This window comes from Tachysurus vachellii, chromosome 10, assembly GCF_030014155.1.
Source record: "Tachysurus vachellii isolate PV-2020 chromosome 10, HZAU_Pvac_v1, whole genome shotgun sequence".
Lineage (NCBI taxonomy): Eukaryota > Metazoa > Chordata > Actinopteri > Siluriformes > Bagridae > Tachysurus > Tachysurus vachellii.
In genome coordinates this window covers 1,112,501-1,126,114 of record NC_083469.1, presented here as the reverse complement: position 1 = coordinate 1,126,114, position 13,614 = coordinate 1,112,501, and the positions used below count along the sequence as shown (strand labels likewise).

At 44.5% G+C, this 13,614-nt stretch overlaps 1 protein-coding gene across 1 annotated transcript; it reads left to right on the top strand.

The window, feature by feature from the left end:
• Positions 1 to 6,217: 6,217 nt before the first annotated feature.
• On the top strand, positions 6,218 to 8,845 carry htr7a (5-hydroxytryptamine (serotonin) receptor 7a). The gene is made up of 2 exons (XM_060879227.1): positions 6,218 to 6,979; positions 7,931 to 8,845. Exons 1-2 carry the CDS (start codon positions 6,444 to 6,446, stop codon positions 8,703 to 8,705), a joined length of 1,311 nt encoding a protein of 436 aa, XP_060735210.1. The 5' UTR covers positions 6,218 to 6,443; the 3' UTR covers positions 8,706 to 8,845.
• The last annotated feature ends 4,769 nt before the right edge of the window (positions 8,846 to 13,614 follow it).

Sequence of the window (13,614 nt, the reverse complement as noted above, 5' to 3'; positions counted from 1 at the left end):
TCTCACTACAGCTCCTGGTGGTGATGGTGGAGCTGTGAGTGTCTCACTTCAGCTCCTGGTGGTGATGGTGGAGCTGTGAGTGTCTCACTTCAAGTCCTGGTGGACATGGTGGAGCTGTGAGTGTCTCACTTCATGTCCTGGTGGTTATGGTGGAGCTGTGAGTGTCTCACGTCAGGTCCTGGTGGTGATGGTGGAGCTGTGAGTGTCTCACTTCAGCTCCTGGTGGTGATGGTGGAGCTGTGAGTGTCTCACTTCAGGTCCTGGTGGACATGGTGGAGCTGTGAGTGTCTCACTTCATGTCCTGGTGGTTATGGTGGAGCTGTGAGTGTCTCACGTCAGGTCCTGGTGGTGATGGTGGAGCTGTGAGTGTCTCACTTCAGCTCCTGGTGGTGATGGTGGAGCTGTGAGTGTCTCACTTCAGGTCCTGGTGGACATGGTGGAGCTGTGAGTGTCTCACTTCATGTCCTGGTGGTTATGGTGGAGCTGTGAGTGTCTCACGTCAGGTCCTGGTGGTGATGGTGGAGCTGTGAGTGTCTCACTTCAGCTCCTGGTGGTGATGGTGGAGCTGTGAGTGTCTCACTTCAGGTCCTGGTGGACATGGTGGAGCTGTGAGTGTCTCACTTCAGCTCCTGGTGGTGATGGTGGAGCTGTGAGTGTCTCACTTCAGGTCCTGGTGGACATGGTGGAGCTGTGAGTGTCTCACTTCATGTCCTGGTGGTGATGGTGGAGCTGTGAGTGTCTCACTTCAGGACCTGGTGGTGATGGTGGAGCTGTGAGTGTCTCACTTCAGGTCCTGGTGGACATGGTGGAGCTGTGAGTGTCTCACTTCAGCTCCTGGTGGTGATGGTGGAGCTGTGAGTGTCTCACTTCAGCTCCTGGTGGTGATGGTGGAGCTGTGAGTGTCTCACTTCAGGTCCTGGTGGACATGGTGGAGCTGTGAGTGTCTCACTTCATGTCCTGGTGGTGATGGTGGAGCTGTGAGTGTCTCACGTCAGGTCCTGGTGGTGATGGTGGAGCTGTGAGTGTCTCACTTCAGCTCCTGGTGGTGATGGTGGAGCTGTGAGTGTCTCACTCCAGGTCCTGGTGGTGATGGTGGAGCTGTGAGTGTCTCACTTCAGGACCTGGTGGTGATGGTGGAGCTGTGAGTGTCTCACTCCAGGTCCTGGTGGTGATGGTGGAGCTGTGAGTGTCTCACTTCAGGACCTGGTGGTGATGGTGGAGCTGTGAGTGTCTCACTTCAGCTCCTGGTGGTGATGGTGGAGCTGTGAGTGTCTCACTTCAGGACCTGGTGGTGATGGTGGAGCTGTGAGTGTCTCACTTCAGCTCCTGGTGGTGATGGTGGAGCTGTGAGTGTCTCACTTCAGGTCCTGGTGGACATGGTGGAGCTGTGAGTGTCTCACTTCATGTCCTGGTGGTGATGGTGGATCTGTGAGTGTCTCACTTCAGGACCTGGTGGTGATGGTGGAGCTGTGAGTGTCTCACTTCAGGTCCTGGTGGACATGGTGGAGCTGTGAGTGTCTCACTTCAGCTCCTGGTGGTGATGGTGGAGCTGTGAGTGTCTCACTTCAGCTCCTGGTGGTGATGGTGGAGCTGTGAGTGTCTCACTTCAGGTCCTGGTGGACATGGTGGAGCTGTGAGTGTCTCACGTCAGGTCCTGGTGGTGATGGTGGAGCTGTGAGTGTCTCACTTCAGGTCCTGGTGGACATGGTGGAGCTGTGAGTGTCTCACGTCAGGTCCTGGTGGTGATGGTGGAGCTGTGAGTGTCTCACTTCAGGACCTGGTGGTGATGGTGGAGCTGTGAGTGTCTCACTTCAGGTCCTGGTGGACATGGTGGAGCTGTGAGTGTCTCACTTCAGCTCCTGGTGGTGATGGTGGAGCTGTGAGTGTCTCACTTCAGCTCCTGGTGGTGATGGTGGAGCTGTGAGTGTCTCACTTCAGGTCCTGGTGGACATGGTGGAGCTGTGAGTGTCTCACTTCATGTCCTGGTGGTGATGGTGGAGCTGTGAGTGTCTCACGTCAGGTCCTGGTGGTGATGGTGGAGCTGTGAGTGTCTCACTTCAGCTCCTGGTGGTGATGGTGGAGCTGTGAGTGTCTCACTTCAGGTCCTGGTGGACATGGTGGAGCTGTGAGTGTCTCACTTCATGTCCTGGTGGTGATGGTGGAGCTGTGAGTGTCTCACATCAGCTCCTGGTGGTGATGGTGGAGCTGTGAGTGTCTCACTTCAGGACCTGGTGGTGATGGTGGAGCTGTGAGTGTCTCACTTCAGGACCTGGTGGACATGGTGGAGCTGTGAGTGTCTCACTTCAGGTCTTGGTGGACATGGTGGAGCTGTGAGTGTCTCACTTCAGGACCTGGTGGACATGGTGGAGCTGTGAGTGTCTCACTTCAGGTCTTGGTGGACATGGTGGACCTGTGAGTGTCTCACTTCAGGTCTTGGTGGTGATGGTGGAGCTGTGAGTGTCTCACTTCAGGTCCTGGTGGACATGGTGAAGCTCAGGATCTTAAACGGCTTCACTGCAGCCACAGTGCTGTCCATGATGGAGAGTGTGGGGTTTCTCCTGAAGTCCACTATCATCTCCACTGTTCTTACTCCAGTGACAGAAGTAAAGTGTTACAGAAACTCAGGTTTAGTTCTTTATCTCAGAACAGAAACAACGAACATCTCAACTTTATTTCTCTTCCTTTAGAGTTACTCATATTTTAATCTTAAAGTTGAGTCTCAGAAATCTGATCAAATCCTTTTATACACATTAATGTTGTTAAAAATAAAAATGTTGAATTTGCGTATTTTAATCATCACTGGATTTTTGCCTTCTGAGCTCAATGGCATTAACAGTGAAAGCTTTTAAAGCTGATCTGTGTGAGTAGAGCATAAGGGTGAGGAGGTGATGGAGCTGAACAGACTAAAGTGCTGCTGCATCACTCCCAGTATGAGTTGATGTCAGTTATGTAGTAAACTGGTAACCAGTACAGATACACTGGCATGTCCATGACAGAAGTTTAGACTAAAACTCAAAGTTTGATTGTAAAATAAATGTCGGATGCTGCAGATGATGTGTTTATGATTAAAAAGCAAGTTGCTTCATAAAAGTATATAAATATAATCTGTGTTATTTTTACAGTTACAGTATTCCTGTATAAATACAACGATATCAAATAAATAAGAAGTGTTTTTAAGGTAACTTTTTTGTATTAATTCTTCCATGACTACATCGTGCAGCACAGTACCGCATCGTGTCGCTAGGTGGCGCCCAAGTGGCGCTGCGGAGCTTCATTTTCTTTTCATATTTATTTATTTATTGGAATTTTTGCTCTGTATGTTGTGCATGGGGGGTCACGGTGGCTTAGTGGTTAGCACGTTGGCCTCACACCTCCTGGGTTGGGGGTTCGATTCCCGCCTCCACCTTGTGTGTGTGTAGTTTGCATGTTCTCCCCGTGCCTCGGGGGTTTCCTCCGGGTACTCCGGTTTCCTCCCCCGGTCCAAAGACATGCATGGTAGGTTGATTGGCATCTCTGGAAAATTGTCCGTAGTGTGTGAGTGCGTGAGTGAATGAGAGTGTGTGTGTGTGCCCTGTGATGGGTTGGCACTCCGTCCAGGGTGTATCCTGCCTTGATGCCCGATGACGCCTGAGATAGGCACAGGCTCCCCGTGACCCGAGGTAGTTCGTATAAGCGGTAGAAGATGAATGAATATATATGAATTAGATGATTGTTGTGTCAGTCAGCTGTATGGTCTGGTCTTTATCAGAGATCATTTGAAGACTTTTAGCAGGAAGGAATTAGTATTGGGCTGAACTCAGAGTTTGTTCTGACCCATTAGTTCCTCAGGAGTTCTCGGTTACACAATTATAGACTCACTCACTCATTCATCTTCTACCGCTTATACGAACTACCTCGGGTCACGGGGAGCCTGTGCCTATCTCAGGCGTCATCGGGCATCAAGGCAGGATACACCCTGGACGGAGTGCCAACCCATCACAGGGCACACACACACTCTCATTCACTCACGCAATCACACACTACGGACAATTTTCCAGAGATGCCAATCAACCTACCATGCATGTCTTTGGACCAGGGGAGGAAACCGGAGTACCCGGAGGAAACCCCCGAGGCACGGGGAGAACATGCAAACTCCACACACACAAGGTGGAGGCGGGAATCGAACCCCAACCCTGGAGGTGTGAGGTGAACGTGCTAACCACTAAGACACCGTGACCCCCCAATTATAGACTGTTGTAGAAATTACATCAATTACATTAACATTATTTACACTGACATTATTTACATTAACATCATTTACATTAACATTATTTACACTGACATTATTTATAATAACATTATTTACATTAACATTATTTACACTGACATTATTTATAATAACATTATTTACATTAACATTATTTACATTAACGTTATTTACACTGACATTATTTACATTAACATTATTTACAATGACATTATTTACATTGACATTATTTCCTGTCCAGTGTCACCCAGGTGAGGATGAGGTTCACTTCTGAATCTGGTTCCTCTCAAGGTTTCTTCCTCATATCATCTCAGGGACTTTTTCCTCACCACCATCACCTCAGACTCATTAGGGATAAATATTAGAGATAAACAAATTGTTTTGAGACAATGTGAATTGTTATAAAAATAAATAGAATTGAATTGAATATATAGACACTTTAATGCTTTTATTAACATCACAATAAAACTGAGTTGTTATTGTTTTAGTCAAGTCAAGAAGCTTTTATTGTCATTTCATCCATATATCTATGGAGCAGTACACAGTGAAATGGACCAACATTCCACCATAAAGACACAGAGCTACAAAAAAAACAACACAAACCAAGAACTAAGTAAAAATGAACACAGTTTCACATAAAGTGAATGTGTGTAAGACAGGAGATTTCACCACAGTCGTGTACACAGATGATGAGATTTTATTTTCTTACATTGATGGAGTCTCCAGTGTGAGGTCTGTGTGTGTGTGTGTGTGTGTGTGTGTGTGTGTGTGTGTGTGTGTGTGTGTGTGTGTGTGTTAGATGTGAGTGTATGATGTACTCATGGAGTCTCCAGTGTGAACTCTGTGTACCAGTCAATGGTGAAGCTGAAACTTTAAGGTTCTCTTTAGGACAGAGGACTTTACACAAGAGAGACAGCTGAGGGGACGAGTGTTTAGAGCTGAGAGAGTAAAGAGAGACGAGTGTTTAGAGCTGAGAGAATAAAGAGAGACTGCTGAGGGGACGAGTGTTTAGAGCTGAGAGAATAAAGAGAGACGAGTGTTTAGAGCTGAGAGAATAAAGAGAGACGAGTGTTTAGAGCTGAGAGAATAAAGAGAGACGAGTGTTTAGAGCTGAGAGAATAAAGAGAGACTGCTGAGGGGACGAGTGTTTAGAGCTGAGAGAATAAAGAGAGACCGCTGAGGGGACGAGTGTTTAGAGCTGAGAGAATAAAGAGAGACCGCTGAGGGGACGAGTGTTTAGAACACAACACACTACAGAACGTCACCTTTCACTGAACATTAGATGTAAATATAAACAGATAAAAAGTACATGTTCATGTTCATTAACAGATTCATAAATAAAAATTGTAGTTAATAAAATCGTGTCATGCTGTTAAAGGAAAATAATCCACTTGATTTAGATGGCCTACATATTAATTTGATGACGTCACAGATACACCTTATGCAAAGACACTTTCATGTTCTGACCCTCATTCCTTTTGTTCCTATAAAAACCGGCACAAAAACGCACAATGAGGCACGCGCTCTATAAATAGCTTGGAGAACTCGGTGGACCCAATCAATATACCCCCCACCCCACACCCCACCCCATCCCCTCAGTGCGCGTGCGCTGCACTATCCGGTGATTGTCGCGGATAAAAGGCGCGCGTGATGATGAACAGACGGAGCCGCGCGCCACCGGACACACCGGATTTACGCATTCATTTATTTGTATTTTTCTTTACAGTCATTTACATTTCTCTTCAACATTTAGTCAAATTAGGCCGATAATTGTTGTTTAGATTTAACTTACATTTAAAAAAAGATTATTCTGTTCTTTTATTATATATTTTTATAATTGAAATGTTTTTAATTATTACAAAATAAAGATATGATTTATGATCGGATTTAATATCATTTAAATAATCCTATTTTTATTCACATCGCTCTGTTAAATTCTTTATTTTAGTAGATTTGCTAGAAGGCGATAATTCGAATATATCAATACAAACTATTTCTCTCTAATGTGCATTATTAATAATAAATGAAATATTTGACATGAATTAAAATTTAATTATAGCCTAAATAGTTTTTTTTACTTTATGACGCTTAATGTTAATGTCACTTTAACATTTTAACGTTTTAATTCCATACGAGTTTCATTCACGCTTTTATTCCCCCTTTTTTTCTTTATTAGTTTAACACGTTATTTAGTGTGATGGTTAAGGCGCGCGCGGCGGAAGTGAACTCCGGTGCCGCGTTACTGCTCGCGCGGCTCTTCACCTTGGCGCGTGACACGGGAGACACCGGTGTAGCGGGTTCTGGGTCCGAGTCTTGGGCGATGATGATGATGACCCAGCCGCCAGCGCCACTGTCCACCGTGCCGCGGATTCCGCCCGAGGCGGGCAACCGGACGCGCTGCGCAGAGCACGTGCAGAGTTACGGAGGCGTGGAGCGCGCGCTAATCGGCGGCGTCCTGACAGCGCTGACACTCGTGACGGCGTGCGGAAACCTGCTGGTGGTGGTGTCCGTGTGCTCGGTGAAGAAGCTGCGGCAACCCTCCAACTACCTGATCGTGTCCCTCGCGCTGGCGGACCTCTCCGTGGCGCTCGCCGTCATGCCGTTCGTCAGCGTCACTGATCTGATCGGCGGCCGCTGGATCTTCGGCCAGTTCTTCTGCAACGTCTTCATCGCCATGGACGTCATGTGCTGCACCGCGTCCATCATGACCCTCTGCGTCATCAGCATCGACAGGTGAGCACGAGACGGTGCGCGCAGCACGTGCGGTTCTGTTCAGGGCTGAAGGTGATTCGTGCGCGCTCAGAAAGTCACCAGGTGGCATCATCATCATCATCATCATCATTTGTATCTCAGGACATGTAAAATGTTCTGGCCAGAACGGTATAGAGTTTTATCAGGACGGTCACGGCACCAAAATGTTTACATTTAAACGTGCATATTTCTTTTCCAGAGCACAGAGTGAATGAAGCAGTGACAGTGAGCAGGGAGGAAATAGACAGGAAGCAAACAGTTAGAGTGACTGCAGTTTATTACTGTAAGCTTCAGCAAGACCAGAATTTAAAACCAAAATCAAAACTGTGCACGTGAGGCCATGACAGTGCTGATCAGCTGGCTGCAGGTTATAATGGTGATCAGTTACAGTGTCAGTCTCTATACAGAGGATTCTTCAGGACCGAGCTCTAAAGTTCTCACTCCTTCTGACAGGTTGTAGCTACTTTACTGAAACTGTTGAATCTTCTTATTAAAGTTTCTAATCCGGCATCACTCATGAAGCAACATGCGACCGTGTCTTTCCTGTGAAAGGTCATGACTCAATGGTGTCAGTGACGAACGAGACCGGAGCTGCGACTTTCTGCATTTTGCCAAATATTATGACACATTAAAGTGTCCAGATCAAGACTTGTTTTTATTTAGTCACATTTAAAAATGAAAACCCTGATTTCATCTCCTGGTCAAATGGTTTTTGTGTCTCCACTAAGTTAATTTTTTTCCCTATAAGAACCATTATATAGTGTTTGATTCCTCTTAAAACAAGGAATTTGCCAAAGATTACATTTAGTGCCTGTTGTCACTTGTGTTACTGCAGCTGTACAACCTCGATCCCTCACCAGCTGAACCAGCAGCTGTCAGGTGACGTGAGTTTCCTGAACTTAATATAACCATCAGTATGACTTATTATTTCAGGTACCTGGGCATCACGAGGCCTTTAACGTACCCGGTGCGTCAGAACGGATGGTGCATGGCCAGGATGGTTCTGTCGGTGTGGTTGCTCTCAGCCTCCATCACACTGCCACCGCTGTTCGGGTGGGCTCAAAATGTCAACGATGATAACCAGTGTCTAATCAGCCAGGACTTTGGCTACACCATCTACTCCACTGCCGTGGCTTTCTACATCCCCATGAGCGTCATGCTGGTTATGTACCGCCGTATTTACCGCACTGCCAAGCTCAGCGCCGCCAAGCATGCCATTTCAGGCTTCCCACGCCCGAGCGATGAAGGTGATGATGATGACAGAAACAGCCGAGACGACGATAGCGACTGCATGACCATGGCTATGAAGATGCACCGGCTCAGAGGTGCAAAGTGGAATGAAGCCGAACGCAAGAGCGCCTCCATCTTCAGGCGTGAGCAGAAGGCGGCGGCCACACTGGGCATGGTGCTGGGCGCGTTTACTTTCTGCTGGCTGCCCTTCTTCGTGCTGTCGACACTGCGTCCGTTCGTGTGCGGCGTGCGCTGCAGCTGCGTGCCTCTGTGGATAGAGAGAACACTGCTGTGGCTCGGCTATGCCAACTCGCTCATCAACCCATTTATCTATGCCTTCTCCAACCGGGACCTGCGCACCGCCTACCGCAGCCTGCTTGCCTGCCGCTACCGCAACATCAGCCGCAGGCTCTCTGCCGCCGGCATGCACGAGGCGCTGAGACTCGGCCCGAAGTCAGAGGTCACGCTGTCCGTCTGAACAAGATTTTAAATCCTCTCAAGCTCTACTCAAGTCTTTATGGATGATTGTATTTTAGTGTAAGTTGTGAGGATGTGAAAGGCCTGTGACCCTGCCTGAGGTCTGAGGTCATGATAGGTCATATGACACTCAGGCCTAAAGATTTGCATCAAGGTGACTGTGAACTTTCAAAATCACTCTTTTATTATTTAATTGGACTTTATATATAAACAACACTAAAAATATATAGCATTAAATTTGAAAGTTAAAGATGTCCAGGGGTCAAAGGTCACCAAGGCAGACTAACCTTTAATATGTAGTAATGAGTAGCACTCACAATTTAAAATCCTGGTCAATTTAAACATATCAGTAAAAAAAGTTCTAAACCTCCATGTTGTGTTTTTTCAAGTGTTCAATATATTAAAAAATATTCATATAAGTTTCGAATAATTCTTTAGAAATGTTTTAATTAACAAACAAGGAACTAACTGTGTTAAAATGATCTAACGACAGCTGAAATCACAGGTCATACAGTCCTAGTGGGCGTGGCCTGATATTCTAATGAGTCAGGTGATTGACAGCCCAGTGTAATGTTGTTTTATTGACTGTAACCTCAGAAGTTTATCTTCAGCAAGCTGGAGTGTCAACTGAACTGGTTCCAACAGAAGCAGGTTGAAGTGTTAAAGCCGTTATTGTGCTTCAGTGAGCGTCAAATCCTCTGGAGCTCATGGGACTAAAATAATGGACATGTAAATGATGTAAGAGGAAAAAAGATCAGAACAGGACTGATGTTTGGTGTCATGGTGAATCTCCATAAATCTCTCACAAGGTTCTGACACTATCAAAGTATTTAGAAGGACTCCAGGGAAATGTCATCATTCACAGTTCATAATAATCCTATATAATGTCTTGTCATGCGTTATAATGTCTGACTCTTATGTAGTCAGCTCAGTTACAGAAAACTGTGGTGCGGCGTTTCTTCAGTTCCTCACTCATGACTTTACTTCCTACCTGCAGTTATTTTACTGTACACCTGAGAAACATCAGATGAATGTATCATCGTGGTTCCATCATCATCAGCATCATCATCATCATCATCTCTTATTATCAGTAACATGTCCTGAGATGTTAGGAAGAGAAACAAAGCTCAGAAGGAAGCAGCAGTGATGGCTGGTGTCTCTGGTGAGTGATGTATGTTACAGTTAGCTCGCTTTGCTAATCTGATCTGAGGAGGAAGCTGAGTGAAGTAAAATCACACAACTCATTTGATTTTTACTCATTAGTTCATTTGTCCTTCACTAGTTAGCATTATTTGTACAGCTACTACTGATTTTTATCATAAAATATGGAGCGCTACACAGGCCACGCCCACAAGCGACAAACCGTACAGGACGCAACAGAAGATTTAGTGTGAATATAAATGTCTCTCTCCTCTGGAGCACAAACAGCACCAGCGTGTATAAGGGAATATAACAGATTATCAGTAGACGCTTTAAGTCCTGACTATTTACACCAGCAATATTTGATACAGTGTTCCATTTCTTCCGACTGGTTTTATAACATTTATTCTGTACAGTAAATGTATGAGTACTGTAGAATAAAATAAAACATCTGCATGTCACTGATGTTTATGATACTGTATATTATTCATCACATTTAATCCTGATGTTCACTCACTGTTGATATTCTTCATGTTGTAATGTGTGTATTTTGTACACATGAGGACAGAAAGCTACAGCGTCACTGTATTGGACTGCGTTTCTGTACATCATTAAAAATCTATTCATATACTGAAGCCTCCAGTGAATCACTTCGTTTGACTCGGATCGCACATGAAGCTTTTAAGAGTTTTCTTACTAACATCAGCCTTGTGGTATTTCAGCAAAACAGCCAAAAAAACTTTATTACTAGAAGTTTGTGTCAGTTTTGTGGCTTGTGTTATTGCAGGAAATTAAAAAAAACGTAGGAACATCAATACTAAGTAGATGTCATTATTATTTATGTTATTAAAAGAAAAAAACAGTCACTTTTACACTCTTTCTTTGAGTCTTCAATTTAACATTTCTGTCACTCTTCGGTTCCACAGAGGTTTTTTTTATAGTCAGAAGGTTTCCAGGTGTCTTTCTGAAAATTCACTAGTGTATGATGAGCTAACATGATAACACACAACACACAGTCTACAACAACAAAACTGTAACAAACACAGCTGGACTTCTCTCAGTCCCTCAGACGGTTTCACTCGTACTGAATCCTGATTTACTATCATACATGGGGACGGACCCAATCACAGCACCATCTAGGTCATGGCACCATCTGGCTTATGGAAAAATCCAGAACACGGCACCATCCGGGTCACGGCACCATCCGGGCCTCTCAAATCTGTATTATTATTATTATTAGTATTATTATTATTATTATTATTATTATTTTCTAATTTATTTGTAATTTTTTTTATTAAGTCCTTATTTTCATTTGCATTGTGTGATTTGTGTTTTGTATCGAAGGCCACAAAAAAAGCACACATTACATTTTTCTTCCCCCAGTGGCACTATTTAATAACCTCCTCACAACAAGAACACATCCAATAAAAACACACACACACACACACACACACACACACACACACACACACACACACACACAGATGCTTGTCCAGATGCTTAACCTCATCACGCACACAACACACACTCACACACTGGTTTGTATTCCTCAGTCATATCGTTCTGTGATTACACTCGCTGTCGCTTATTGTTGAGCTGCTGCGATTTTTGATCAAATTATAAACACAACATCCTTTTCAAACATATTTATCAGATTACACACACACACACACACAAACACACACACACACACACACACACACACACACACACAAGAATAAATAGAACAAATCTGTGGCAAACTAAATATTCTGAGGTAGGAAACAGCTAAGAGTCATGAAAATGGCTCAATGTTAGAAACAAGAAAAATGATGAAAACAGCTGGAAAAAATCTGACAAGAACAATATAAGGACAAAAGGAACTGCTGGGAACATTAGGAACTCAGAAACAAGGAAATTATATCTGACTAGCTTCATCTGACTAGCTTCATCTTCCTTCATCTATGCCAAAAATTCCCTTAAAATATCCATCAAACATGAAGGAAGCTACTGAAGCAAAAATATTTCAGACATTTGACCTTGCTGTGACCTTGAATCGGTTGGGGCTCAACTGAAAAGTCTAATCAGTTCCTCTGATAATTACAATTATAATTCCAGAGATTTCTGGAGAAAGAGCATTTAGCTCAACCTCAGCACTGTAGGACGTCTTGGAGTGATACGGCTCTAAATAACACCCATGAGGAAGAGACACTAATCTGAGAGTGGCATGGTTCATTAGAGACCAGGTGATGATGACGTCCACCACCCAGTGGGCTAAGATCTGCAAAGACAAGAGCTCCACATGCCTTCACTATGTGGCAGATGAACAGATGGTCTTGGGATCTGATGGCCACCATCCAGGCACAACATGAGATGTTTTACAGTCTCACTGAAGGCTGGAAGGTCAGACGACTCATTTATAAGATTCTGCAATACGATCATTGCCACAAAACATTGAATCAGCCACAAGGTCATTTCACAGCTTATCACCAAAGAATCTTCTAAAAGATGAATTTATTCCTAACAGAAAGACACAAGGTCAAGACAATCATCTCATTCGATAACACTGAGAAGCTGCTTGGTTTAAAATGAACACTGATTCCACCTCACTGTAAGAAACAGAATTAAAGATAGAGTTGCTATGATCCAACGTGGCACTTGTAGAGAAGGTGTCAGAGATGCAGAGCTGCTGGGTCACAAAACTCATTTGGAATTGCAGTCTGAGGAACCGACACCACAGTCAGAGTCAACATGGCTGATGGTATCTAGGAGAGATTTCCTCAGGAACCTGCAAGAATATTCCAGGAAGAATGGAAATCAAGATCTTCCTAGCCATCTTGGAGGTACACATAAGACTCAGTGGAATACTTGCTGAATTCTGTGCAAGATGTAGAAGAAGAAAGGCAAGTCGTTTTTGTCAAACACTTTGGCAAGAATTTCAGGGCCAGATGGATGATCCTCACCGATACCTCACCAGATCTCTACTCATCACCATGTTCAATACCTCAGCTGAATTCTATAACAGAAGGTGTGATAACCTGTGTTCTCCATGTCAGATTATATACGATGAAGATCCTCCAGTGATAGACCTGAGATCTTAGCATCTGGAGGTAACCCTGGACTGCATACTGCTTCTCCGACACTCTCATGCTGGTTTCTTCTTTACAACATCAGAAGGTTTCATCCATTTCTATCCTCACAGACCACTCAGGGACTCCTTTAGGTTCTTGACTGGACTACTGTGACTCGTTCCTGGCAGCTCTGCCTCTGCACTCCATTGCGCCTCTACAACTGATCCAGAACGCAGCCTCACAACCTGTTTTCAACCTTCTCCAACACCTCCCTATTACTGCACTGTAGCTGTATCAGATTTAAAACACACCCTGCAATGCACCACACCATCTGATCCTCCTGCTCCACTGGTCCACCATCTTGCACCTGCATCAAGACTCTTTGTACTATTCTGGAACCTACCATGATGGTACAGTAGGTGATGGTATGAACTTCATTTAGGGCCTTTTTACACCTGGTCACTTCATGTGTTTTCTCTGATCCGATATCTATCTGATTTGTTAAAACTGTACCATTTACATTAGACCACATAAATGCGTCTCGGCAAATCGGATATCGATCCGATCTTTCTGCTCCCGCCCAAAATGCTAATATATTTTACCTCATTTCCAGGGTAATTGAAGCGGAACACGTTTTAGTGTATGCGGTTTTTTTGAGAATGCAATCAAAAAGAAGATGAAAAAACCTGTTACGACGTTTATGCTACAAAACACCAACCC

Bases quoted from the DNA above. Each gene is read 5' to 3' on its own strand.
- htr7a (XM_060879227.1), top strand. From the start codon at position 6,444: ATGGTTAAGGCGCGCGCGGCGGAAGTGAACTCCGGTGCCGCGTTACTG. The intron at 6,980-7,930 runs GTGAGCACGAGA...TTATTATTTCAG, and splicing joins TGCGTCATCAGCATCGACAG to GTACCTGGGCATCACGAGGC.